Consider the following 23,751-nt stretch of genomic DNA (forward strand, 5'->3'; position numbering starts at 1 on the left):
CAGCCTCTCAGGATCAACAGCCCTGCAGCTCTGCAGCCACTGTGGCCGACAAGTGTTTGTGTCAGTGAGAATAAACTTGATCATGTACAGCACTTGTTGACTGAGAGCCAGCAGCAGGTCAGAGGTCAGCAGGTCAGGGATCAGTGTTTTGCCAAAGGAACCTTCAGCACTCGATGACACAGCAGTTTGAACTGGGCTCACGTGGTTGAGAGGTCTGGTTTCTATATTTACTGCCGCAGCCTGCTGCCAGCTCCCACACTCCTGCTCTCTTGTATCTCCATTGTGTAAGTAAAGTAGATATATATTTTTAATAAAAAACTAGCTGCACTACTGATTGATTAGTTTCAATAGTATTGATGTTCCATGTACTACAGCGTGCGGTTCTGTGAAAGCGCTCGGCAGAGTGGTCTCTTTCAGTCATAAGAATAACAATAAAGCCTTCAAATTAGACTCATTATGCGGATACAAAAGGACTCTGATTGTCTAGCCCATCTCCTGTGCTCTCTCACACACCATAAGTAATTAAAAAGTGATAACTTCCTAATCACACTTTCATTCCTGTCAGCATTTCTGCGTCTCCATTGCTCGGCGCTCTCATTATTTCACGAGGCCTCGTTTTGTTTCGAGATTGGAGAGATACTCAGATGTGGAGAGTTTTTTTTTCCTTCGTTTTACTGTGTGTTTGTGTTAGAGAAAGTGTGTCACCGTGGCAGAATTATCCTGAGTTTGCCAAGGACAGGATGGAGGGGTCACCCTGCACATGGTCGACCCTCAGGCCCAGGCCGGTCCACAGGAAGAGGAGGCCGCCGGGCAGAACGTGACTTTGCTGTGTTGCTGTTTGTTCTCCCTCCGCTCCTCCTCTCTTGTCTTCTTTTCATCCACACAGCATCCATCCCTCACTTCCTTTCCTTCAAGGTTCTTCTCCTCTTGTCACTCCTGTTCCTACTCCTCCCTCCCCCTCCACCACACGCCAGCATTATCCCTCCATCAGTCATTTTACTTTTCCTTTCTCCTCATTGTGAGGTAAAGGTGTGGAGCGGAGGAGAAGCAGACATTAAGGCGATTAATTGGCAGCTCCGTCGTCGCCGTCGAGCGCGGCGAGATCTCATCTTAATTGAATGTCGCTCTCACCGCTAATCCCGCCGCTTTGAAACCCCCCATTTAGAAATCCTCTGCGACAAAAGGCTCTGTGTGTAATCGCTGTGTATCACCCCCTCCTCGAGGCGCCACCCACCCCGGGGTAAGAGAAAGCGCCTTTTTGTCTCCTCATTTGGGTGTTGAAGAGGGTGGTCTCTCTGCTGCCTAAAAGCTTGTTAAAGAGCCATTGCTGCGGGGCGAACAGTGGAGGGAGGAGGGGACGGAGCCATGGGGTCTCAGCCACCCTGGGGACGCAATCTGCCCCCAAGGAAAGGGCATTAGAGGGGATATTGGTGCGTGCCTGCTTCTGGACCACCACTGAGATCCAGTTGGTTGTGTAAATAGATTCGAATCGGCAGCGAGATACAACAAACAAACACGTCGGGTTTTATTTTCATAACTTTTCCAACACTGTTCGGTTGGTTTTTTGTTCCCAGAGCCTGCTGCGCTCTGATCCGGCCACCTTCACCTTGTGTGTTGTTGCAGCGAGATCACAGAGGTATTTAAAACCTCCCAGGTTGCCACCCGAGTCCTCTCAAGTGTCTCTCAAGCAGGAAATAGCAGATTGTCTTTGTAATTCCTCTGGTTTTGAGTAACAGCACAGTGAATCGTCTTGTTGATAAAAATAAGCCCTGACTGAAAGTCTGGCCTCAGACTGAAAATAGACTTTTAAAGGCCACGTCTATCTTGTTTTGCTATCATGTGGTTCTGGTTTTGTGCAATTGACTCAAGTGTCCCCCCCATCAAATCAAAAATGTATCTCTGTTATTGTTACTCCACAGTGTTGATTGAAGAGTGGTTAATGTGCAGAGCTTCACGCTGAAACACAGTTTCCACATTTGTTCGATCGATTCTGGCAGCCAATCAGGACTCTATAAAACCTGGACAAGTGCGATGCATAAACTTGACATCTTTAAAACGCCTGGACCTTTCAGAGACGTCTCGTGTCCAGCAGTTACACTTTTGAAACGAGTTCCCTTTGAGTTGAAAAGTTGAGGGAGAAAATCATATCAGATGCAAATTATTATTCAGTTATTATCATGCGGGGGATATTTACATTTCTCTGAACTCAAGTTAAAACTTGGGGAGGTTTTTTGAGGGAGTTTAATATCTTAATGAAAGAACTTGACAGCACACAGAAGGCAGGAAATAAGGGCAGAGATAGAGTCGGGACCAAGGATGTTGCAGTGAGTGCACCCACGGGTGTTTTATACACACACACAGTTCTATTTCAGTGATGTGCACTGATGATCTACTATATTATTAAAATGCCAATACAGTAGGTGCAATATCCAAATCACAGGAGCTGCTTTTCTTCTTTCTTATTCTTTTATTTATTTATTTATTTTTTGGATAAAAGTCAAATGAGTCTCAGCATCCCATAAAGGAAGTATTATGATGCTATAGAGAAGTTGTAGTCTACAAATCATGTTCTCCAGATGTAAGCTTATATTGCATATTTCGTTTTTGTCCTCAGAACAACTTTTACCTGAAAAGCAAATGATCACTTCTTCTAAATTTGTCCCAGAATTAAAGACAGGACTTGACTGGAGTTAATAAAGCTCACGTCTTGTTTCCTATCAACAGGTAACATTGATTCCTTGAACCCAAACAAAAGCAGCTTCTGTGATCCTGGACAAAGCAGACTATGACTTCCCTGGTTTCTGCTCCTTTAGCTTCCCAGCGGCTTTTAGAGCTCTGACTCAAACTCTGGAGCTGAGCGTGTCTCCTCCGGCCTTCAGGCTTTAGCGGGCTGTTGTTTTAATTAAGCACCTACTGTAGACGAGGCAGTGCAGAATAGTGCTGACAGAGGGAGACAGACTTTGGGGGGGCTGGAGGATCACAGTGAGTTTTTTTTTTTTTTTGCAAAATTAGACTGGAGGACATATTTTCCTCCCACATCCTCCGTCCTTGTGTCATGATGAGAGGGGAAATGTGAACACGGGTTCCTGATTCAGTGGCGGGCAAGATGCCTGATGTAAGCCTCCCGCAATCCTGGTGTGGTACTCAGATCTTTAAAGCTGTGACAACCGGTACGGTTGGTTTAATGTTTATGCATATTCCTGCAACAAAAAAAAAACTCGCTTTGACTTTTCCTTACTTTCTAAACCTAAAGTAAAGTTTGAGGCCGTTGTCTTTCTGTATCTCATTTCCTGGACTGAGCTGCAGAACAACAAGAGCAGAAATAAACGGATATATTAACACATGCATGCTCACACACCCTCTTAACCTTCCATCGCTCTTCTGCAAAGAAAAATAAAGCTTGAAGTGGCGTTCAGGTGCCTCCCCCCTGCACAGCCTCTTCTCCCTGGGTGACTGAACCTGCTCTCCATTTCTCCATCCTCTAATGACAGACATTTTCCTTCTCTCTTTTGCTTCCCTTCATTTTTTCTTTTTTCTACTTCCACCCCCTCCATCTAATTTTGGAGCCATGATGCCACTACGGTCATTTCCCCCCCCAGATTAAATAGCAGTGGGCGAGTGGGTGCGAGATGCAGGGGAGAGGAGAGACCTGTGGAAAGAAAAGCAGAGATGGAAGAGGAGTCTGGGGAGGAGGAGGAGGAGGAGGAGGAAGAGCTACAGTAAGATTGAGAGATTAGGTTGAAATGTAAAGAGTGAGGAGGGAGAGATGAGGGGGTGTGTGAATGAGAGAAGTGGCTGTACCTCAGGGGATGGGTTATTACTTTTAAATGCTCCTCTGCGCCTCCATCCACTCTCCTCCCCTCCTCTTCCTCCCCCTCTCCCTCCCCCACTGTGCTCCAGGAGGAGGTATGAAAAGGTTATTATGTTTCCTTTAGAAATGGCTCGCTCTCCGTCTGCGCCTTTCATCTCCAAATGGAATAACCTCTCTACAGAAGCTTTCTTCTTTTTCTCACTACACCTTCATCTCTCTTTCCAGTACACAACACCTGCTCCTCTCCCTCTTTTCCTTTCTCTTACCGACTTGCTTTTCCCCCCTCCCCGCAGTCATCTTCCATCTTTAATTCGTTTTCCTCCCTTCTCACTTCTCGTTTTTTTTTTTTTTTTTTTTTGTCTGGTTTCTCGGTGTGGAGTGTAATCAGTGGGATGCTGGAGCATGTATTATCAGTCAGTGCATTAGATGTGCTGGCCCTACCTCAGTTGTAAGCAATTATACACAGCAGCTATGTTGTAGAGCAGGGATGAACACTTTTTCTTCATCTTTTAACAAAACACGTCAAGAAAAGGAACACATCTGAACTCTAAACTCCTTTTATTCCCTCTTTCAGAAAGGCGATGAAGCCAACGGTAAGGTGCTGGAGGACGGCAGGGAGCAGCTGATGTACGAGATCCCCCTCAACGAGTCGGGCTCCGCCGGCCTGGGGGTCAGCCTGAAGGGCAACAAGTCCAGAGAGACCGGGGAAGACCTCGGCATCTTCATCAAGTCCATCATCCACGGAGGGGCCGCTTACAAGGTAAAGGACACATCCGGGAGTCCTGGAGGCCTTTGGGATCGAAAAAACCTATAACACTGTATTCAATTCAGTTCAGTTCTTTATTTTACACAATTTAGAAGAATACACATAAAACATGATAGGTAATAATGAAACCACGGTGGGCTTATTTGAAGCCTCCACCTTATAATAATATTAATATTACAATTTCATGTACAAAAGCACAAGATATCAGAATACATGAAAAAATTAATAAAAATAATAGTGACTAACAATGATAATATAGAAAAAAACAGAAAATATATATGTACACAATGAATAGAAACTAGTAGCTGCTTAGGAAGGAGGGAAAATACATCCAACAGTGTAAAGCAACAAAAGTGAATATGATCAGTCCCTTAAGGCAGAAACTACCACAGCACTGACGACTTAGACTAAATAAAAGCAAAAACTTTGAGATCTCGGATGCTCAGAAAATGTGTAACTGTGGTTTGTCTACAAGTCTTGTTGCATGGTTTTTAATATAAAGTCTGAAAACGCCTCATTAAGCTTCAGCCATCACAGAACAATTCAGAGCTTTATAGGAATGAGAGAAGATGAGCTTTTCAAGAGCCACGGTACTGTCTTCTCTCTGATGTGTGTTCTTTGAATTATTGTATCCAGAACCACCGCTTGAATCAAAAAGTGTTTTTTTTTTTGTTTTTTTTGTTTTTTTTTCTCTAAGGAGCTTAGCAGGAGTGTCGTTTATTTTATTTTTTTTGTCCACCCTCTTTCCCGTCTCTCTGATGTCCTTCTTGACGTTTCCTCTTATCTCCTTTTCCTTCGCACCTCTCACCTCCCCGTCTCATTTCCTGTCTTTCTTCGAGGCCGCCCCCCCTTCCCTCGGCCTTTGACTCCCCCGCCGACCCCACGCGGCCTCTTCACATCAGCAGCCGACTTATCTATATCACTCAGCACTCACTTCAAGTTGTAAGTGCATCAGGAAAAAAAAAACCCCGTCCCATTTCAACACTTTGGAGATTCCTCCACTTGGCCTCAATATCTGCCCCCCCCACCCCGCTGCTGCCTTCCACACACAAGTCACAGCTCCTCCTGCCTCTCGTCGTCGCTGCTCCCAGATCTGCACGTCCAGGACGAGGAGGCACAGAGACGAGTGTGGCGCTGTAGATAAACGGCTGGTCTGGGATCAGGTTGGCCAGGCGGCAGCTCCCCACAGCGCCTTCAGAAGTAGTTTTTTCCCGACAGCTGCCGATAGCGGATAGCGCTCCGACCGAATGTCCCAGTAAGATCTCCGGCTGGCAGCGAAACAGGTTTCTGGGACAAGATACCACATAAGAGGAAGAAAGACATGGAGGAGGAGAGGCAGACAGTAGCGAGGGAGAGAGGGAGAGAGGGAGGGAGAAAGAAGACGGCGGATGAACTAATGTAAGACGGGAGGGAATGTAAGAGGGAAAGAAACGAGCGGTATCGAACAATAGAGAGATGAGAACGATAGAAAGAGGCGGAATAAGGGGAGAAAATTGAAAAGTGGAGACACTCAGCAGGAATTCAATACATGAGGGTATGCATGCATGTGTCTGTGTGTGTGTGTCTGTGTGTGTGTGTGTGTTCCTCAATGTTGATGCATGCTAATGAAAAGCAGCTAAGGAGCCTGATGAGACTGTGCAGAGCCGGGCCCCGTACAGAGGAGGGAAGCCAGGCGTCCCCTGAGTCTGACTGACACAGACACACTGCCACATCACACACACGGTCACACAGCAGGCAAAAAGAGGGAGGAGATGAGGAAGAGTCACAGAGAGATCTAACCTATTTCCATTAAAGAGTTTGGGCTGCTTTCAGGGCCCGGGGCCTCAATTATATTGAAAAAAAAAAAACCCAACCCTTCTTTGACTTTATCCCTGATCCTGTCATATGATCATTTCAAAGAGTCTGCTAAAGAAAACAAATTAAAATTACATGTAGAGTGCTGCTGCTGCTGCTGCTTACATGGAGAATGAAGAAATTAATAGGCAATATCACAGACACCCACTGATTTTGGCATGAACATCAATTTTTGATGACATCCTTGGATTTGAGGCAGGCGCAATCTTCAAGTGTGTGTGTGTGTGTTTGTGTGTTTGTGTGTGTGTAAGTGGTGCCATCCCAGTCTGCATTCGAGGTCAGGCCAAACGGTGCCTTGTTAATGAGCAGAGGTCAAAGGGCAGAAGTGACCCTAATGAACCGATCCAGATCACCCACACACACACACACACACACACACACACACACACACACACACAGAGTCTCAGTGTCTTTATTTTGTAATTTTGCCTCCCTCTTTCTCTCTCTTTCTCTCTCTCTCTCTGTCTCACTGGCTGGTCCGCTCTCTCTCCCTCCAGGGCACTATTGTATGTTGCCTCTCTCTACAAGAGGCTGCTATTTAAAACACTTAGAAGTGATTTAGTGCCCGCGGAGGCTATTCCATTAGCTGCTCTGTGTATTTATCACGGCTCTCCCACTCTCAGTAGATTGCTAACTCTACAATTTTCCTTCCTTCCCCATTCTTCCGTTTTCTCCTCTACTTTCTCTCCCTCTCACTCTCTTCATCATTCTCTCTTTCCCTCCCTCTCTCTCTCTCATTTCACACCTAACCCAATTTCTCTTCTCTATTCTCTTCTTTTTAAACTTTTTTTCAGTTTATGTTCGGTTTGCAGTTTGTTCTTCCTTTTTTTCCATTTGCATTTCAAAGTGTAATGACAAAACAATAAAGTTTTCATCTGTTATTCCTGCATTTTCTATAAAACTAGAAGAAAAAAAACCCTTTATTTTAAAATATCTTTATCATCTCAGCACTTTTGCTAAAACTTTTTTCTGTTTTTCATATTCTAATAACAGGACGGCAGGCTGAACGTCAACGACCAGATGGTGGCGGTAAACGGAGAGTCGCTGATCGGCCGCTCCAACCACGCTGCCATGGAGACGCTGAGACGCTCCATGTCGTCGGAGGGGAACGCCAGGGGCACCATCCAGCTGGTTGTGCTCCGAGCATCCAGACAGGCGCAGCAGGTATCACCTTTTTGAACCCCGCTGTGAAAAAAGGTTTCTGGGATACTGAGAGGTGTAACTCCAGTCTGGGGAAGCTTGTACATGTTTCACATTCGATTTGAACCCATCTGGATTGGAAATCAAACACTCGCTGTTTGGAAAAACAACATTAACGGCAGGGAAATGACATTTTTAGGTCATGGAAGTGTTTAATTCTGGAAAGTCTTGGAAAAGACATGGAAGATGATGAGGATGGCAGGAACCCTGACTGCATCTGCTTACAGTTCAGAAATGATTTGGCGCTTGTTAATACTCCAACTGCAGGACATGTAAATCCTACTGTAATGTTGCCTAATATTAAAATCTTGTTGATCTTCCAACACCGTCCCATATGCACGAACAACTCAGGAATCTCACTCTACTTATAGGAATTCCTCTGTGATTTCAGAAATTGTTTCAGCTGAACTCTTTTATTTTTTATATCCAAAAAGAAAAACGTAAGTCTCAAGTCGATAGATTGAAAAATGTTAGCAGACTTCCTTTTAACCGCAGGCTGGATCCCCGTTATTTACTCCAGCGCTTTGCTTTTGAAGCTGCCGTGGATGTGGGGCAACATGTTAAAAATTTTACAATCCCAGAGTTTTGGTTAGATGAATTTGGTCACATGAAACATTTAGGCGTGCTCATGCATTATGAAATCCTACGCGCAGCCTGATCTGTGCAAAGATTATTCATAAGTAGCTGACAGCAAAATCAATGAGATGTATCGTTCGCATTAGGATCATTTCTCTCCCCGATTATGATCATTTTAAGGTTACAGGATAAAAAAAAAAGCAGTATTCACTGTAAGCAGCTGAACTAAATGTGGATCAGGAACATACAGGAGAATTAGGCTGAAGCATTTATAATTATTATTTCTTTAAAAACCCAGTTTAGGAGTTAAAGCTGCTCCCAGTCTTCACAGGTACTGGATCTTCTTCTGCTCACAATATAAACACAGTTTGGGAAAAATAAATAATGAAAACATCAGAGTAAAGGCTCCCTTTGTGACAGTGACTGTCATACTGCGTGATTTGTTTGGGTGTTAAGCTGGTGATTTAACAGTTTTAAGATTAAGTTGACACTTTATCAAGAAGAAGCAGGTAACAGCTCAGTTTCTTATTCAGGAGCTCTTTGATAAGGCTGCTGGCTGTTAATTGACGCAACAATGACTGCTCTGCTGCAAAGGATGGAAACTGTTTCACGGCTCAGAGAACAACGGAGGAAGCTTCCACAGCTCTATCTACCGCTTCATATGCAAGACAGTTTATTTATTCATTTATTTATTTCTCTCTAAATTATACGTTTCTCCACAGATGAGCGGTGCCAACCCAGCGGCGAGCACGGATCCAAACGTCTCCACCGATCATCAGCCCAGCTCCCAAACAAGCTCCAGCAATCAGGTACGAGTGCACGGCGGCGGCCACAAGCAGCAGCAGCAGCAGCAGCAGCAGCAGCCGTCTCCTCCTCGCCGCTCCTCCTCCCTCCTCCCCACGCTGAGGAGGCGAGCGTCCGAGCCGCTGCCCGAGAGCCACCGGCAGCGCTACACACAGCGGCGCGCACCAGGGGAGACACACACCAGATACACGTACGGGTTTAACCAAAGGGAGAGGCGTAGCAACTACTCATTCGGCCTCGCGCAAAGGGATAGAGAGGAAGGGATAGATGCCGAATACGCACAAAGCGATGTGCACAGGCCGAGTACGAGGTACGAGTTTGGGTTCGTCCCTCACAGCCAAACGCTGAGCAACCTAAACAGGGAAAGGTACGACGACAGACACACACAGGGACACGCGCGCAGTCTGGATAACACACACAGTTACTACGCTGAGAACATCAGGGCCATGGCGGGGCAGATGTACGGCGAGCCGCCCACACACAGCAGGATACCCACCCGCGGCCCGGCCAACAGGAACACACACAGATCCGCAGACGCGCACGACGTGGACGCACACTCGCATAACTACGCACACAACCGGGCCCTGACCAGACAACACCACCTCCGGCTGTCTGGTGGACTCTGACACAGGCGCATTTTTGTAATCAGATATCTAAAACATTAGAATAAACCAAAAGACTTAAGTAAAATCCTAAATTAAAACGACGACAGGGAGATCAACTCTGCAGCTTTATAATGTCACAAATGTTAAATCATGAAGAAAATGCCACTTTTTCATTTTCTTTTCCCTCCCGTCACAGTTTTTTGTGATTGATAGTGAGGAAGCATATTAATCTGGCTGAAAGCTTTCCCTTTGGCAACACCACTAACTGTCACGCTGTTAACTTTTAGCTCTCTTTCTAAAATATTACCCATAAACTCAATGCAATACTAAATTCTTCACTGTGTACGCTCTTCTCTCTGTCACGTTGATTTTAACTCACTATAATTAGCAGTACCTCTGCTTATTTCTCACAGTTTCTCTTCAAAAGCACTGGGTTGTCTCCCCACTGTAAAGACTGAATCTGCTCTTTCCTGTTTTGTCTTTTTATGTAAAGTTTTGTATTAATTTTTCCTTTTTTTTTAATTTGCATATTTTTCAGTCAATGTTCTCTTGCTTCCCTGTCTCACCTGCCTGTTTCTCCTCTGTTAAATAAAGCCAATCTGAAGTCTCCTGCATGCCTGTCTGTGTCTGTTTCTCTGTTGGGTTTTCAGCAGCTGCCTCTCCCTTTGCTTCACTGCCTGTTTATTAAATGACATTTGGGTTTTTTCTTCCCTCTGTTTTGGCCTCGGCGTCTCTCTTTTCCTCTTCTGCCTTTTCTTTTCTTTATTCCCTGTCACTTACCCCGAGCACAAAGCAGGGACATGTTGTACCAGAAAGTTACACAATTGAAAATCACCACCAGAAAAACATTAAGATGCTCCACATTCAGGCATGATTCATTCTCTGCACATAAAATTGTAAATTAAAAGTTACAGAAAGAGTTGCACACGCACAGCGATATAGGGAATAATGAACATATTTCAGCAAAACCTAATGAAACCTGACACAGGAGTGGAATCAGTATTCATGAGTGCTCCATGTGGCTGTGAAAACTCCCTTTCAGATGTGATAAATGTGTTAAAAATCCGGCTGTATGCGACGTGTTAACCCTTGCTTATTTTTATCTCTCTTTTTTGCGTTGAAGTGTTGAAAACCCATGAACTCCTTGCTGTGCTGTGACTGTTCCTTTTAATCCCTGGTGGTAAATGTTAGAGCACAACATCAGAATTGTTCACAAAGTCGCACAAGAAACCGTGTTCGACTCACACAAAGCAGCGCAAACTCCTGGATGGACGAGCTGATGGAGATATCAAGCACGACAGATGGCGAAAAATAGCTGTTTCTTAGTTAAATCAGTCCATTCAGCTCCATGTTGAACCATGACTGATTATTTCAAAGGCTTAAAAAGATGTTTAACAGCTTAGTGATGGTGTGTGCGTGTGTGTGTGTGTGCATGAGAGAGGCAGTAAAAATAGGAGGTTGACGGGTCAACTGCCATTGACCTGCCCATTGTGGCGCTCCCATCTCATCTGCGCTTCACTCCCATCACTTTGTGTATGTTTTAGTCATCCAGGCCTGCAGGTAAACGCTATCAAACCAAGTGCAGAGTTCACTATATATCTGCATAGTCCTCCTCTCATCACCAAACCGCCAGACTGCTGACACCGTGGGGCAGTGTGATAAAACAAGCGCTCCCTAGAGTGATGCTCCCTGGGCCCGTCATTGTCGCTCTTTTCTCTTTTATGTCTAGAGCCAGGTTTTTGTTTTCAGGGCTAGATTGTATATATGTATATATATATATATATACTGCCCATCCAAAAACAAAGTCACCTCCTGGATTTAACTAAGCTAGTAGGTCAGAGCCTCCCATTGGATAATTATTGCATGGATGCTTATGTTTCAGCTGGCAACAACTTATTTAACCCTAACTGACACATCCTGTGGTCTTGGAAAAGATGTTAATCTGTTTCAGAAAGGTCAAATTATTGGCATCAAGCAAATAAAACATTTAAGGAGATTGCTGAATCTACTAAAATCGGGTTAAGAACTGTCCAACGCATTATTAAAAACTGGAAGGATGGTGGGGAAGCGTCATCTTCAAGGAAGAAATGTGGTCCAATGTGACAAGAGTTTAGACCTGAATCCCATTGAGAATCTTTGAAAAATAAATCCAACTTTGGATGGAAATAAATGTTGTGACATTGCAGAAACGTATTATGCCACATCAAATATGTGCTGAAATCAAAGCTTAGGACGGGCAGTATATATCTCAAATGTATTGGCAGCAGAGGTTTGGCTCTGGAGATGTCTAGACTGAAATATCTCTTTAAATTAGGAAATATTAGCATAATAAGAGGCAAAACTCTGGTGGTGGCGAGCATCAAGTACAAACCAGACATCAGTATTACTGTTTTGCAGCTAGCATGGCTGCTTCAATGTATTTGATTAGAAAGGTTTAGTGGAAATTGCACCATTGCTGCTGTCATGTATTGTATGGTGCTGGTGCATTTGAATATCACTCCAATCTTTGAGAGAATGATTAAAAATGATTAAAAGTGTTTAATTGCCTCCACATGTGTGACGGAAAGTCGCGCGGTATTTTTGGCAAACCTTTAAAGACTTTCATTGAATTTGCCGCAGAGTGAGATGATAACAGCTTGTCTCGTTCTCTCTTCATCCCTCCTTTTATCCTCTTTTGACTGCCACAATAACGTCCCTAATGAAACATAATCGGAGCATTAAGCGGGAACAGCTTGAATACCAATTATTCCATCAAACTTTTATTTGTACAGCAGCTTTCACTCAGGTAACAGTTAACTGACCGTTAATAAGACGAAGTAGAAGGATGAAGAGTAGAAGTAAGTTAATTTTAAAAAATCAAAAATAGTGTAGAAAAAAACAACAGTTTTGTCCATAATTTTTGTTCTTTGGTTTCTTTTCCATCCGGAGCCGACTGATATGTGGGTGGGGTGGATGACACATCAGGGTGAGGCAGGGCTAAGCCTCTCTGAAGCCTATTGTATGCAGCTGTAGGTTGGCGCTGGCTGGATAGATGGATCCCCCCTCCCTCCATCCTGTTTACTTATTGTTGTGGGATTAAGATATCTGACTGCCTGTCTGCCAGGCTGCTACAAAAGCCTCGGGCAAAACTGTCAGTTTGCAGCGGCGGATGGATGGATGGATGGATGGATGGATGGATGGATGGATGGATGGATGGATGGATGGACAGAGGGACGGTGGCTAGATGGACGGAGGGTTGGGTGGATTGATGGGAGGCTGTGACGAGATTTACGGCCATATGCAGAGGAGCTGTCATAACCAAGTGTGGAAATGCACACAACACACACATATGAGCTCAAAGTGATTGACAGCTATGATGTGGTGATATATTAAGATGTATGGGAGCGACTAATGATTCCCCAGAGACCCCCATGACATTGTGAATACACCCCACCCCAGGCTTTGAACTGAGGAGGCTGTACACCTTTCATTATTGTACACTGTGTCTTAGCATTTTTTTTCCCTTTTTGCGTGTAGGTGTGTGTCTATTTGTGTGTGTGTGTGTGTGACAGCTGTATCTCCCGTCTCTTTGACCAGAAAAAGGCTTCTTTCATCCTCCACCAGCACCGATTCCCACCAGCACTGCCAGTCCCTATCTCCATCTGGGGGGTGGGGGTCCTTTGTAGTGCTGGATGGCTGTTCGATAACATGTCTGTCACTGCTCTCAGGATTATCTTAATTACTGTGTTTTCAATTGTGCCCATGAAGAGAGTTGCCTTTTTTTCTTTTCCAGTTACACTGTGATGAAACCATTTTTCTGAAGGATTACTAAAGGTGGATCGAATATATATAGATATATAGATATATTATATTATATATCCATATTTACTGTATATAATGTCTGATTTGAAAGGCAAGCACTGGACCGTTCTTGTAATTTATTCCAATACATATTTTCCTCCTTCTTGACTCAAGATGTAGATTTGATCTCAGAAAGTCACAACAGATGACACATTTCTCTCTCAATTACGATCAACCAGACTGTTTTGTGATGTTTTGCTCGTCACCCACACGGCACGTCGACTCAAAATCCTCCGAGGTTTGTTCTAAATCTGCTCATATTTCCTCAAAGCTCCGCTCCCGTATCGCTTATCTGAGGTGAATCATAATTGATTGGTTGCAGGATGTACGACTAGAAAAATTCATGTAAAAACCTCCCTTTTTCACACAGTTGATGTATGTCGGACGAAAACTGCAAAACTGCATCCCAAAAGGAATGTCACGCTTGACTTTTCTGCTTTTTTTTTTTGTTGCTTTCATCAAAAGTTAATCTACCTGAGATCCAGGATACAGTGCATGATGAAACATCTACTGCTGCACTGTGGATTAAACACTATTTTGTCAGTGTCATTTGATTAGGAGGCTCCCATTTATAAGAGTGCATTGACTCATCTGTTAGCTGCAGTTTAAACAGACAGAGTGCATTTGCTTTAACAAAAAGTAGTGGATATTAAACTAGTATTAACTCCGTCCTCTGCGTATAAGGGAATGTGCAGCAGAGGGTTGGGTTTTATGCAATGCCACATCCAGCCAATTAGTTTGAAAATCATAAATGTCTGACTAATTAAATCAAAAGTGAGAAGCGAAGGTGAGATCCATTGTGATAACAGGTTCGTTCCTCCTCGGGTGAGGGTGAAACCAGCCTGAGACAAACCTGTGGAGAGATGTTCTGCTGTTTTTCACAGATGATTCTTTTTTAGCCGCTCTCAGCCTGAGGGGTTTTGTTGTTCTCCCGTCCGCTTTTAAAATCCTCCAAAAGCCTCTATTGGATTCAAGTCAGAGAACACACTTGGCCAGGTCTCGGTTTTCACTTTATTGCTTCTTTAAAAAAAAAAAAAAACTCTTTGCGTGACTTTTTTTTTTTTTTTTCTCTCTGCTGTGTTTTTAGGATCTGCTGGAAAATTCCTCTTTCCCCTGCCAAGCTTCATGAGACTTGGAGTCATCCTTTCACTCAGTATTTGAGTAAACAAACCTGCATTCACAGTGCCATGTATAAATGTCATCATTTGAGCTCACGCTGTCCCGTATCAGCACACCAACCACCCCCATCCTTCAGCGCTGGCACCGCCGCCGTAGCTGTGGTGGTCCTGGCGCCGGCCGCTCCAAACACGCTGGACCGGTTTTGTGAATAATGCTCTTTTTCTTGGACGCCGTCCCCCCGGAGGTCGACTTCATGCGGCGTCCTTCTCGCTGTTGTCTGATCAGCCTCTCCAACACCAGTTTCCACAAATACCCCCTGTGCCAAGTCAGAAGCACTTATCTGTTTTTTAATGCACGGTTGCGTAAATAGTGAATTTTGGCATCATTTTTCCAGCACCTCTTGTTATTGGTAGTGCCACTCCGCTCCTCCTATACTTTCTACTAAAGTCTCTTCAGGAGAATGACAGTGACCAATAAATGAGGCACACAACTCCGTTCTTACAGCTCCTCCATTGTAATGAGTCTCTTGAGTGATCTTGAAACCAAGCAAGATTAAAGGGATAGTTCACCCAAAATTGAAATTTTACTCATTATCTACTCACCCTCATGTCGACTAAGGGCTGGGAGAAGTTTCAGAGTCCTCCGTGGCTTCTCTGAGTTACAGGGGGTCTCGGCGTAGCAGTGCATGTCCATATAACGGTTGCAAATGGATACCGACTGTCTTCGTAACAAAAAGACACACCAAAAAAAACATCCAAATACCTCCATGCTGCTCGTATGTAATGTCCGTCTTGTATTGAAGCCCCGAAATGCGAAATTGTCCCGAAAAAAATTAAATAAGTCTATATTTCAAGCTTGTTTTGTAGCAGAAGCTTCTCGAATCTCCTCTTCCCGGTTCGTCAAATTTGGACGAACTGGGAAGAGGACGGACCCTAGTTCGTCCAAATTTGATGAACCGGGAAGAGGAGCTTCCGCTACAAACAAGATTGAAATATAGACTAATTAAATTTTTTTCGGGACAATTTCGCATAGTTCACCCAAAATTTCAATTTTGGGTGAACTATCCCTTTAAATAGTATTGGTTTGGCTACTCAAAGTGATGTGGTAAACAAACTAAATAAAAAAGATGTCAGCCCAACTCTATTGGGTAATTAAAGAAATAACTTTAATCTTCTCATGTATGAGGCAACAACATCAATTTTTCATACGTCACAAATCCGACGGCGTTTGGTACATTTCTGTGTCTTTGAACCTTTAATCACCACTTTTCCTGAACCATTGATCTGATCCGTGTCTGTCCACAGGAGCCCAGGGCCCAGGACGCGCACCAGAAGCCCCCGGGCCCCGCCAGACCCCCACAGAACGCAGAGTCCTCCGCCAACGCTGCCAGTAAAAGTCCAATGACGGCCAACAACAACTACGCACACAGCAACTCCAGAAGCGGTGAGCACACACACACATACACACATACATGCACACACAGCACACTATTTGTCCATTTGAACTGTCAGATAGTCAACATTAGGCTTGGAGTGTTTGTGTACTCGTGTTATCTGCGACTGAGCGAGTACACACAGTTTGTTTGTCAGCCTATGTGTGCGTGTGCTTATATGCTTGTGTGTGTTTGTGATCACTACACAGCATGATACCCAGTCAAGGCTTCTGACATTGTTCTGTGTGTAATTTTTTTTTTTTTAGGTCACTATAGCAGCCACTCTAAGCATCTTATAGCGCTGCATTACCAAATTGTCACATCTCCTCTAAGCTCAGTCTTTATATCTCCTTTCACTGCATATTTATAGCGGGAGAAAGGAAAGTCATTAACTATGTTTTTTCCGAACGCGACGCTTGCTTTTCATGTGGAAAAGATCTGACCTTGGAATCATTACGCTGATGAAACGGCTTCTAAGTGGGCCGGATTTGCATACAGGGTATTGTGCAGCGTGCGTGGCGGGGCTGTTGTGTTAATGATGAAAAAAAAAAAAAACCAACAAACTGCTTTAAATTCATTCTTTATCTCTCTCCCTCGTCTCCTCCTCCTTCCCCTCACCCGCTGGGATGCAGGGAGCTGGAGATGCTTCTCTCACGGAGGCTCTGTCAGCTCTCCATCACAGCGGAGCGGCTGTACAGTTACACTTTACATCAAGAGGAGGAGGAGGAGGGGGGATTTCAACATAAAGGCTTTAGAATGAGGAAATTATGACTTTATAGCTTATGGAAATGTTGGAAGTCATATTAAAGCTTTTGCATGGAAATGACTATTTGTGTTATAGATTTGTATGCATGTATGAGTGTGTATGTCTGACCTTGCTAAACTCTTTATTGATCCCCACACAAAGAGCACACTGACTGTCATTGTGTCTACAGTGTCTTGTCACAGCTGATCGATATAAATATGAACAATATCAAGCAAAGAAAGATGAATGTGACTGAGAATGTGTTAAATTTAACAACTTAGAAAAAAAAAGAAAAGGAAAAAAGAAAGTTAACACCTTCTCCGTTTCCTTTGATTCCCTCCTGACAAACAAAATCAAGTGTTTCTTTTTTGTTTCTCACCGTCTGAATGTTTTGTTTTCTCTCCTCAGCACCGCATCCCGCTGCGACCACTAATGGCAGCTACGGTCACTACGGCAACGAGGACGAGGAGTGGGAGGACGGCTTCCCCCCGCCGCCCTCCCCCGGCGCCGTGGAGGAAATGAGTAGGAACTTTTCACCAGTCCCCCACCATCACAGGTACCCCCCCCCACCCCCCCCTCTATCTCCCACTTCCCCTCATAACATACACATAATGTACTCACTCTATTAAACTACGCACAGGGCCAAAGTTATTATATTCTAATGGCACTGTTAATTTGGGTCGCTGTGTTACGAGATAACGAAGAGTCATTACACTGAATATTACAACGCCAATGCATTATTTAGACTATACGGTCTAATTGCAATAGCCTATTTGCATTATGCATAAGTAATGATGGTGATAGCCAAACAGAGTAAATGCTCCGGCTTAGAAAAAGCTATGATACTAATGTTGCACTGGTTGCACAGAACAGTAATAGATATGTGGATACATGGCCTCTCTGTACTGTAAGTTTGGAAAGTGCTTCTGCTCTGTGAATACTGTTGTAATTGCATATACAGTAGTATATATTTAAAATTATCCTGTTTTTCCTGCTGCTTGACAAAAAAATCTGTACACTTTTCAGTTTTATAATAACAGGGAGTGAATTTGCAGCAACAATGTTTTTCAGAACATCTATTTCTTGTTTTCTGGTGAAATCCTAGAACGCTCCAACACTGAGTTTACTTTCTGTTTCTGTCCAGTTGTGAGCCTGCCTTCTCTTTGTGCAATGCACTGTGGGACAATTATTCATCAACAACACAATCAAAAATTCAGCAAGATTTTTTTTTAGCATGCCTAATTTTCAAAGTGAACGTGAAACACACTCCAAACTTGTTTGGAATTAGTATGAAATATGGAAGTAGGACACAGATAAAAGTCTTTTCTGCAGACTCCCCCAACGCCACGCTCGGGTTATTGTGGGAACCGGGCTCTGATGAGTCATCAGTGTTGCAGCATCGTGTGCAAACTGTGATCCACTTCCATCTGAGTTGGTCCACTCCACCAGAGTCCTGCTGCACTGGTCCAATGTGTGTGTGAGAAACAATCCACTGAACGAGCATGTTTGAAAATGTGTCTCATGTGGTCGGAGTGAGAATCTGGCAGCGACACACTGTAGATGTACTGGAGACAGTACAGGCTATTGTTGTACTGAATCACGCCATCTGGAGAAGAGGAAATTGAATGATCTGCAGTCTGTACATGTTTGTGAACTTAAATTGAATTTGCTCTTAGTTGTTATGATGATGTAACCAACAAGTTGTTGTTCTTTTTCCACTGTGTGTTGGCTGCAGAGAGTTGAGAGTAAACACCCAGTAAATCGATGCACTGACTCTTTAACTTATTGTTTTGCAGCGACTTCCAGATCCCGCCTGACGTGGCCGCAGCTTACTACAAGGACAACGTTCCTCGCAACAGAGCGTCCAAAAGCATGGACATGGGTAAGCACACACACACACACACACATACAAACACACAACCCTTGATCAATGAAAGGACCTGTTGATTGGATGCTTTGTCTTGGGCAGGAACGCACAAAACATTGTTGACTCAACCGTCACAAACCGGCCACACATATGAGTCTAATCATGGAGCTAGACTACACACACACACACACATACACACACAACAGCGATCACATGCCTCTTATCAGTACATTTCTTTGTTGTGATATGTAGCCCCCTCCTATTATCCCCGGCCTGAGGGGATTTGACCCCCTGAACTCCTAAACCCAGGGGCTTTCCAGCAGACTGGATGAACACGCATGGTGTGTGTGTGTGTATGTGTGTGTATGTGTCTATACATCTGTGTGTGTCCCTTCAATGTGTGCGCGAATGAAAGGCGCCAGGTTTCCAATCTCAGGCCTTGTTGTGTGCGTGGAAGGCGAGAAGCAAAGGGCTTATTTCCTCGTATTAACCCGAGCTGACCCCTCCACTCCTCTTTTCTCTCCAATCTTTTCATCTTTCTTTATCTTACTTTTCTCTTTTTGATACTTTTCTGCAATTTTCTTGTTATTTCTATTTTGCAGACAAGATCACAGCTTCTCGCTCCCCTCATCAAACTGTTTATTTCTGTTTTTCAGCTTTCTTGTTTATCTCTTCCTTTCTCCTTTCAGCGCGGTCTTTCTCCAGCGAAAGCCGATGAGTTCATTGCTCTCGCTCCCCTCCATGTCCCTCTCTTTCTTCTCTGCCTCTCTTCTGATTTCCAATCCCGGTTCATTAGGTTCAGTGGATTGGCTTTCTTCCTGCAGCACACGCCTCTGCCACCCAAGCTGATTGGCTTTCATTATGGACAAGGGTGGTCTGCACGCGCGGCCGTGCACACACAGCCACACGGTCTCTGTGCTCCATCCCACTGAGGACCCACTCCAATACCCACCACTATCTGCCCCCCCCTCTCCACCCTGTGCCTCCATCTCTGGCCATTTCCATTTCTGCTTTTTTTTTTGTGTGTGTTATCTCTCCAGTGCTGTATCCATCCCATCCCTCTCTAAAGTGCTCAGGGCTGAAACAAGGTGGTGTGTGCATGTGTAAAGATGGCAGAAGCTCACGACCTCAGATTCTGATCCAGTTTCTATTTAAAGAGCATTTTTTCCCCCCACATGTCATGTCTGTATGGCGGCGTGGGTCTGAGCTCCTCCAGTATAGCACAGCAGCTTGAGCTTCTATTAAACACTTGACAGAAAGAGGTGAGCTGCTTGTCTTGACCTTGCATGCCTTAGCAAACAGTCTGTTGACTCAGAGCTTTCACTCACACACAGAAATCCTCACACCAGCCGCCCGCCCGGGCTGAGATGAATGGCAGAGCCACTGACATTATAGCTGTAGCAAACTCTCCGATTCTATGAGTCTCACCAAAATGGAGAATGAATGATAAATCTTTTTTTTTTCTACTGTGCACCTGAAAGCACCACAGAGAGGGGTTTTACTCTTTTACCTTCTTTTGCAACTATAAAAGCCTGAAATATTTGATCCACAGATCATTCAGCAATTTTATTTTTCCTCACTGACTCAGCAATAATGGAAATTGATGCTTTTATTAAATCTAACCACATGCAGCCTGGAAATCCTAACCTTTGGAAATTGGTCTGTATGGAAACACTTTGCAGTCTGAGTTGTGCTGTTTAGAGTCCAATGACTCACTTCATCATTGAATATAAAGCGCTACTGTACCTGACCGACACCGGCGATCCTCGTCCTCCCAATCATCATCATCATCCTCTAACCTGTTATTTCTGCGTTGACCCCCCATCAGTGTGCTATTTCGGTTGATTCGGACACACTTGTGGTCACTGTGGCAACGGCAAGTGCAGTTTAATTTCCGTAGCAAACATATGTTGAGTCACAGGAATGCAACACGAATACAGTGAGAATCAGTGTGTGTTTGTGTGTGTTTCCATTGATTTCATAAAGACGTTGGTAAATAATAGCTGATAACTGGAAAGTGACCTCAGACTTACTGTAAGCCACTGTGTTTCACAATAAAAGCCCCTCTGTCTTCACCACTGGGATGCTTTCGCAGCTTCGTCAGGAGCAAACACTAATCAGTCAGGCTGATATCAATGGGTTGAGTTGTACTGGATTACATGCTTCACCATTTCCAGTCAGTTGCTTGTCCTTTAACTGAACTGAATGCACCACCACCAATAAAAACTACAACAGAGAGATAATTAGTGCTTGGCCAGAAAAAGCAGGTCAGGCCTTCTCTGCTTGCACCATCCTCATCTTCTCCTCCTTTCTTGTGCCTTCTGTCTTTCCCCTTTGTCTGTGTTTGTTTCTTTCAGTCCTGTGCTTTATCTCTTTCAGTTACTCTGTCATATGTTTTTTACCCCCTCCCTCCCTCCACCCCTCTCTTCTCCCGGCCTCACTTCTAAAAACATGACGTGCTCCCTGTCTTGTGCAGGTTTGTGGTTGAGTTATCCAGTGACAGAGTAAATATATAAAACTCTATAAGGCAGCTGACTGGAGGTTAAAAGAGAGATTTTACATTTTTAGCCTTCCACTGTGGCAGCAGGAGACAAACTTGGCTGCTGGCCATGCTGACTTTTATCTTTCCCCCACAGAAAAGGAAAGCTTTTATTATCTGTCAGGGTCGTGTGGCCTGGAATAGTTCTTCCCCAAACTTTGAAAGTATTTAATTTCTATTTTATCTGGCGCATGTGCACAAGAAAGGTATTTCTGTCTCTTTGTCTTATTACAGATGTGTCTCAGATGTGATTTTTATGAAGCAACCTCCTTTGATTTCAAGCTCACTCACTGATTGTGTTTCTTTTTTAACGTCTGTTTTTCCCCAACACTCTATCACCTTTCTTCTTCTTCTTCTTACTCTCTCTCCCCCCTGTTTATCATTTTTTGGTCAACCCTCTTCCTCCGTCCCTTTAATATTCTCCCTTCCTTTTATCCCCTCCACACCCCCCCTCCATCGGTCCGCTGGGAAAATTGACCTCATAAAAAATGAAAAGGATTATTTAAGAGAAATAGCAGCGTAATGAAAACCTATTATTGTATCCCATGGTGCACCGCCTGTGGCAGCTACCGCCGGCCGACCGCAATCCTGTTTAGTTAGATTAGGTGCTGGGTGGGGTGTTGGTGGTGGGTGTAAGTCCTTGTTTTCTTCTTCCTGCCTTTATTATTTCTCTCATTGTCTCACCTCTATCTGTTCTCTCTCTCTCTGTCACCACCATAATATCTTTTCTTTCTTCTGGTTTTCTTATATTTCTACTTGTTTTTTCATTTCCTCTCCTAGCCTGTCATTTTGTCCTCGTCCTCCTTTGTGTGATTCTTCTCCAGGGAGTCGTCTCTGCAGCATGTGGCCATTTACACAGACACACAAAGCGCTGGATGAAGTGTATTCTGCTCCGTGTTTTAGCATGTGAGGAGAATAACATGTGGTCTTTACGGTTGCATTTTGTTTCTGTCTCGTAGTGGCTGATGAGAGCAACGTGGGATCACTGGCTGGACAGAGGAACGGTGAGTGTGCGGTTCCATTTAACACGCATACATAAATGCACAAAAACAAATTCAGCTGGTGTGTGAAGATTCAGGTTTTTCTCTTTTCTTTCTTCTTGAATGTTTCTTTTTCCTTAATTTCCTTCTGCCCTGCACTCCCTCCACACCCCGGCTGACAAAGTTGAGTTGTGAAGCACTTAGTGTCTGAGCCCTCGCTGCTTTATGGCCGTCCAGGTCAGCAGGCTCACAGTTTTCAATCCTCACCCAGCTGACAGCAGCCGTATTGCATTACAATGGCATCCGCTCCGGCCGTTTCCCAATGCTCAGTTCCGCCTTTTTTATTTGAGAAAAGTCTGATTAAAGGTGAAATATAAAGTCACTTTTACTGTTTTCTTTTACACAGAGCTACAGATCCAGAATTGATGCCCAACCATTTAAACAAGTACATCGTTACAAATGTGACAGCAGTTTAACAAGTCTGCCTTTTGTCTAAATAAGCGCTCAAGTCACATTACACATTAAAGCAGCGGTGGCTCCATCCGAACAGGAAATATCTCAGTAGAACGTGTAATGCTAACTGTGCCACTTCCTCATCACCCAGTGCACCCGGTGCCAAGTTCCCCATAAAAGTCCTGTCACGTCTGAATAAAGCAGAATTAAATATTTATGTCTGAAACGAGAGAAAGCGTCTCCTTAACAGCTGAACCCGGCGACGCTGCGCGCTCCGCGTCTGAGCTAAATCCAGACGTCAGAAGAAAGACAGAGACGCTTCAGCATCAAACATGGCGGAAAAGTTCCATCATCTCATCTGACTGTCTCTTCGTCATGTGTGATCAGATCTGAGGGGAGCGACATGTGTACAACACGCGTGATGTCACTCGGTTTGCATTGAGGAAATAACGGATTTGAGTGAAGCGCACAGGAAAAATGCAACCAACTACTGTCAACAGCGCCGAAGATAAAGATTTCCTTCAAAGTCACAGTGGCCTGCACTCGGCGGTGGTGTGCTGCTGTGATTGGAGCAGATAGGGCAGCAGTGAATTTCCACTGAGTCAGATATAACCGCTCCAGCATTGCTTGTCAGCGGCCAAGGCTGGAAGACGGCCTGTGGTTGTTCTGGGCATCGCCGAGTATGAATATAAATCAAGAGTGTTGCTGACAGAGAGCGTGCACGCTCAGCTGGCCCCCTCCAGCGGCGCCGCACAAGTCGGGATTCGAACGGCACCGGGGATACGTTGGTCGGTGCACCCACTGTATTTTTAAAATGGCAACAAGGCTTGCATAAGAAAAGAAGCATGACCGGCAATTTAGCTCTGATGTCAGGAGGCAGGCCTGGCTTCCTCCCTGCCTCTGTTACGCACACACACACACACACACACACACACGCACGCACGCACGCACACACTCACACGGACACGATCTCTTAAATCCACCTGCAGCAGCCAGCTAAGCCTGTTGCCGGTGGAATACAAATGGCCCGAGCCCTGTTGCTGACCTCAAATCCCTCGCACTCAGCATTCCCACAAATGGCTTCACCTCCGCCCTACCTCCTTTTCTCTTCTCTTCACCCCCCCCTCTCTCTCCCTCTTTTCCTCCCTCCTTCCTCCTCC

At 44.5% G+C, this 23,751-nt stretch overlaps 1 protein-coding gene across 1 annotated transcript in view; it reads left to right on the top strand.

Moving 5' to 3' along the window:
• Positions 1 to 23,751, top strand: part of pard3ba (par-3 family cell polarity regulator beta a) — a 140,922-nt gene that overhangs the window by 52,521 nt on the left and 64,650 nt on the right. The window contains exons 11-17 of the mRNA XM_083992248.1: positions 4,386 to 4,571; positions 7,425 to 7,595; positions 8,930 to 9,016; positions 15,880 to 16,018; positions 17,161 to 17,308; positions 18,549 to 18,634; positions 22,118 to 22,162. Coding sequence (XP_083848374.1) covers positions 4,386 to 4,571; positions 7,425 to 7,595; positions 8,930 to 9,016; positions 15,880 to 16,018; positions 17,161 to 17,308; positions 18,549 to 18,634; positions 22,118 to 22,162 — 862 coding nt within the window. The remainder of the gene's footprint in view (positions 1 to 4,385; positions 4,572 to 7,424; positions 7,596 to 8,929; positions 9,017 to 15,879; positions 16,019 to 17,160; positions 17,309 to 18,548; positions 18,635 to 22,117; positions 22,163 to 23,751) is intronic.

The sequence above is a fragment of the Trachurus trachurus genome (genome assembly GCF_905171665.1).
Source record: "Trachurus trachurus genome assembly, chromosome: 2".
Taxonomy (NCBI): Eukaryota; Metazoa; Chordata; class Actinopteri; order Carangiformes; family Carangidae; genus Trachurus; species Trachurus trachurus.